At 59.7% G+C, this 5247-nt stretch overlaps 1 protein-coding gene across 1 annotated transcript; it reads right to left on the bottom strand.

Moving 5' to 3' along the window:
* Window positions 1–1000: 1000 nt before the first annotated feature.
* Window positions 1001–4453, bottom strand: LOC113976575 (myosin-binding protein H-like). Its single transcript, XM_027701887.1, has 3 exons — window positions 4096–4453; window positions 3778–3912; window positions 1001–1263 (listed from the first exon to the last, which is right to left on the bottom strand). Exons 1-3 carry the CDS (start codon window positions 4451–4453, stop codon window positions 1001–1003), a joined length of 756 nt encoding a protein of 251 aa, XP_027557688.1.
* Between the last annotated feature and the right edge of the window lie 794 nt (window positions 4454–5247).

The following is a 5247-nucleotide window of genomic DNA, read 5'->3' as shown; positions in this document are numbered from 1 at the left end:
AAAAGAAAAGAAAAGAAAAGAAAAGAAAAGAAATATCCATCTCCTCTCAGAGCACAGACCCTGCAGCACCTTCCCAGACTTCTCCAAGCCTTTTCCTAGGAAAATCTGATGGTTCCTGGAATAACCCTTATTGGCATTATTGCTATTTTTAAGCAGCTGTAAAATTCCACATGTCCTTCAAGTACCGAGAAAACTTGGGAGCTCATAATTCCTTGGAAAGGGAGAATGAGCCTGAATGTGCTGTTTGCTGAGCGGGAACCAGCAGAGCCTCATCCAGCGGCAGCATCCCGGCAGGAATGTGAGCCCTGCCAGGCACGGGAGCAACTCGTTCATTAGCGAGTTCAGCGTGATTAGAGTTCAGCGTGATTGGAGTTCCCACGGCCCCGACGAGCAGCTCCCGCCTCTCCCGAGCCAAACAAACAGAGCTGTCCAACGGGGGGGAATTTTGGGATGAGAGCGTGGCCAGGGGGAGGAGACGGGCAGGGAGGGACACGGACGCCGAGCTCCTACTGCGGGAATGCGGCTCTGCCCTGGGAGTCCTTCACCCCCAGAGCTTCCCCGACTGCAGGAGCAGCCCCTGGAGGTCGGGAAGGTTCTCCCTCCCGAGGCAATTGGGCCCAGGCAGGGAGAATAACCCCAAAATCTGGGATTGGATCCGTGGGGTGCAGCACAGTGCTCCAGGAGGGTGGGTTTGGTCCCCTTCACTCAAGGGTTGGACTGGATGGTCCTGGTGGGTCCTTCCAGCCGGGAATGTTCCATGGTCTGGGCCAGGGGTTGGATGTGATGTGTGAGAGGGGCAGAAGCTGCAGGGATGGACACCCAGGAACTCCAGGGATGACACCCAAGAACTCTGCAGGGATGGGCACCCAGGAATTCTGCAGGGATTTCAGCCTGGAATTCTGCAGGGATGGACAGGAATTCTGCAGGGATTTCACCCTAGAATTCTGCAGGATTTCACCCTGGAATTCTGAAGGATTTCACCCTGGAATTCTGTGAGATTTCACCCAGGAATTCTGTGGGATTTCACCCAGGAATTCTGCAGGATTTCACCCTGGAATTCCACAGGGATTTCTCCCGGCACTCCACAGTACTCACGGAGGATCTCCCTGATGAGCACGGGCTGCTCCAGCGTGGCCGGGGCGCTGGGTCCCCCGGCTCCCACGGCCGTCACCCGCACGTGGATCTTGTCCCCAGAGCTGAGGTTTGGGACCGTGTAGCGGGTGGAAAGGAAAGGCTCCTGGTTCACAGCTTTCCAGTCAGAACCTGGGATGGACCCAGCACAGAACTTCAGGTGTGCCAGGGACAGACAGACAGACAGACACCCCCCCAGACAGCAGGAGCCCCCCAGGAGCGATCCAGAGGCAAAGAACCCCTTCCTGGGAAAGATGGAACGATTTGGGGCAGCAGTGGAAAAAGGGACCTTAGAGGGGTGTGGGGGGTGAAGAGCTGGGTGTGAAGTGTTGGGAATGTGAATTGCTGAGTTTGAAGTGTTGGGTACGAAGTGCTGGGTGTGAAGAGCTGGGATATGAAGTCCATGTATGAAGTGTTGGGTATGAAGGGCTGGGGTAGGAAGTGCTGGAGTATGAAGTGTTGGATATGAAGACCTGGACATGAAGTCCTGGGTAAGTCCTGGGTATGAAGAGCTGGGTGTGAAGGACTGGTTTATGAAGTGTTGGGTTATGAAGTTCTGGGTATGAAGTGTTGGGTATGAAGTGTTGGGTAAGAAGTGCTGGGTATGAAAAGCTGGGGATAAAGAGTTGGGTAAGTCCTGGGTAAGAAGAGCTGGGTATGAAGTGCTGGGGTATGAAGTGTTGGGGTGTGAACTGCTGGGTATGAAGTGCTGGGGTATGAAGTGTTGGGTATGAAGGGCTGGGGTATGAAGTGTTGGGTATGAAGGGCTGGGTATGAAGTCCTAGGGAAGTCCTGGGTATGAAGAGCTGAGTATGAAGTGTTGGGTTATGAATTGCTGGGTGTGAAGAGCTGGGAATGAAGTTCGGGGCATGAAGTCCGTGTATAAAGTGTTGGGCAAGTCCTGGGTATGAAATGTTGGGTTATGAATTGCTGGGTATGAATTGCTGGGTATGAATTGCTGGGTATGAAGAGCTGGGAATGAAGTTTGGGGTATGAAGAGCTGACAGAAGCTCAACAGTGGAGCAGGAGGTTTTTTGCAGGCAAGAAAAGGAATCATGGTCCAGCAAACCTGGTCCTTGCTGACCACGGGCGTTTCTGGAAGCAAAAATCCTTTGACCCCCTCCTGCCAGTCTGCCCCTCTCACTGCCCCAGGGCAACACTGGGACTCCCCATGTTCCCCAGCACATCCTGCACCCCAGGCAAGGTCTGCTCATCCCGTGCCACCAGCCCCATGGACCTGTCCCTACCACCTTCAACCCAAGGAGGTTTTCCTGTCACTACCAAATCCCACCATTGGCTTCCTGCTTGGAAGGGGCATCTCAAACCAACCTCACAGCCAAGGGGTAGAACCCCCCCATCCCCCAGCTGACACAACCCTGCCTTGTGCCAAACCTCTGAGGAGGTTCCTCAGCTGGAAAACAAACTGCCCCAGTCACCAGAGGCCTGGGTGTCCCCAAAGTGACCCCCGTGTGCCAGGGTTTGCCAGGTCACCACATGCACCTTCAGACCATGAAGGTTTTCCCTGTCAATGCCATCAGAGCAGCCAAATCCCCCCAGCTCCTCTTTCCCCTCGTGGCTGGCACTGCTCAGAGCAGCCCTCGCTCAAACCTCCCCAGGTTTTACCCACCCAGGGCCGTGCCCCAGCCCGAGCACGGCGGTCACTGAGCCCCTGTGGTGGTCACAGAGTGACTGGAGCTCTCCTGCCACCCAGGCAGGCCCAGCAGAGCTCCCAGACTGTGCCCTCTGGGTGGCTGCCACCCAGCTCCCTCCAGGAACCTCTGCACCTTTCCCTGTGCCACGCAAGGGCCTCCTCGTGGCTGTCCCCGGTCCCCAACCCAGTGATGGGAGCCAAGAATGTGCCAAGAACGTGCTGACCGTGTGTGCCACGAGCTGAACAGACAAGGATCGAGTTCCCCAAGGCCCTTGGACCACCTGGATCTCCCAAACCCCTCTAGGCTCCTGCAGCCCCAGCCCACCAGCCCCAGCCTCCCCCTGCAGATCCCCCCGGGCACGTGGGTCACCCACTGTCACCCCAAAGCCCAGCAGGGCTTCAAGAGAGGTCCCAAAACATGAGTCTTCCCCAGCCCCCCCCCGTTCCACAGGCCAACCATGCAACCAGAGACCCACAGACCATCACTGCCACCCCCCAGCCCCCTCCACCCAGCCACCCACCCTCCTGCAGGGCTGCTGACACATTCCAGCCCCTCTTGCCCTGCCCGGGATCCTTTCCTCCCTCATCCTCCTGCCTCATCCCCATTCCTTCCCTGCTTCCCTTTAGGCAAACGTGGCAGAATTGAGCTTCTTCCTCCTGTTTTCTAAGATCACCATCCCAACCCCAGGTCTCTGCAGAGCTGGAGCTCACCAGGGACCATCCTCAGAGGGCAGGCTGGTCCCTCCTCCACCCTCCAGCTGGACACAGCAGTGACATCAACCCCCCTGCCTGAGACATCCCAACTATCTGAAGCCAACAGGAAGCCCCACTTCTCCATGGGGAAAAAAAAATAAAGTAAAATAACCATTTAAAATGAACCAATTTGGGCAAAGAAAGGGAGTTGGTGCCCTGGGAAACGCGTGTGCAGCTCCACCCCACACCCGCACAACACACCCCACCCCTCCGTGCTCAGGGGCAGGAAAGCCCGGTCCTACTTCCATCCTTGCAGATCTCCACCACGTATCCATCCAGGCCCGCCTTGCCCGTGTGCTCCGGGGCTTTCCAGGTCAGCGTGAAGGAATTCTCACTCACCTCCTCCACGGCCAAGGACAGGGGGGAGCTGGGAGGCTCTGGAACGAACCGGGGGGTGAGGGCAGGCTCTGCCCGAGGACAGTCCCTCACTCTCAGCCCACCCACCCTCCTGATCCTCAGCAGAACCCCCCTGGACGGCTTCACCCCTCCGTCCCCTCACCCCGACATCCCCCGAGCCCCTCCAAGCCCTGCTCCACTCCAGGGTCCCGTCCCGTCCTCACCTTCCTTTGGTTTCTCGGGCTGGGGTTCGGGTTCGGGGGCCGGGGGTTCGGCTGGGGGGGCTGGGGAACCTTCTGCGGGGGCTGGAGGGGCTTCTGCTCCGGCTTCTGGGGGGGTGGGAGCGGCTTCTGTGGGGGCTGGGGGCTCTTCAGCAGCGGGGGCTGGGGCCGCTTCTTCTTTAGGGGCTGCTGCTTCTTCCTTCGGGGCCGGGGCTGGTTCTTCCTTGGGGGCTGCTTCTTCCTTCGGGGCTGCTTCTTCCTTAGGGGCCGGAGCCGCCTTTTCCTTGGGGGCTGGCGCTGCCTTTTTCTTGGCGGCCGCCGGGGCGGGTTTTTTGGCTGGAGGGGCCGTTTTCCCCGTCATCGCTGCAGAGCCGGGGGCTGGGGGACAGCGGGGGCTGGGGGCTCCGCTCCGGGGTCTCCGCCCTGCTCTGGGGTTCCTGCTCCCAAAAGGTCTCTGCTCCCAGTCCGGGCTCCGCGGTGGGATCCCCGCTCAGGTGTGTCCCCTCTGCTCCGGGGCGGGGGAACCGGGTCACTGAGCCAGGACAGGGGCTGCGGTGACTTTTATAGGCTTGGGCTGGCACTTGTCACCTCCCTGCAAACCAATCTGCCACTTGTCACCCCCCTGCAAACCAATCTGCCCGCGCGGGCGGGCCGGGCCAGGAATAGCCACCCGGGACCTGCACATTCAGCAGCCCCCGCCGCCCCCTCCTATGGGATGGCAGCACATGGGCCCGGCCCCCCCCGGCCCCCCCCCGGGCTCTCACAGGGCCGGGTCACCTTTCTTTGGGGACATGGCTCCTGTCCCCAGCACCCCTCTAGCTCGGGGCTTACCCACGCCCCCCCTGCCACCTCCTCAGCCACCCACTGCCCCCCAGGTCCCCTCTCAGCCTCTCCAGGGACCCCTGGACCCCATGTGCCCCTGCACTGACCCCCCAACCCACCCGCTCCCCATCCCATTCTCCCACAGCCCCTGGAACCCCAGAGCCCTCTGCTCCCTCCGTCCTCCCTCAATCCCACAATTTCTGGGGTTGGAACACAACCCTTGGGATCATTTGGCCCAACCCAGCTGCCCCCACACCTCACCCACGTTCCTGGAGAACATCCACCCCTCCCCAGCCCTGTGCTGTGTCCTCCAGGCTCTGTCCTGCCCATCCC

Source organism: Neopelma chrysocephalum, unplaced genomic scaffold, assembly GCF_003984885.1.
Source record: "Neopelma chrysocephalum unplaced genomic scaffold, ASM398488v2 Primary Assembly neopelma1_172, whole genome shotgun sequence".
Taxonomy (NCBI): domain Eukaryota; kingdom Metazoa; phylum Chordata; class Aves; order Passeriformes; family Pipridae; genus Neopelma; species Neopelma chrysocephalum.
Note: the sequence above shows the minus strand (reverse complement) of the source record. Positions and strands in the feature narration are given on the sequence as shown.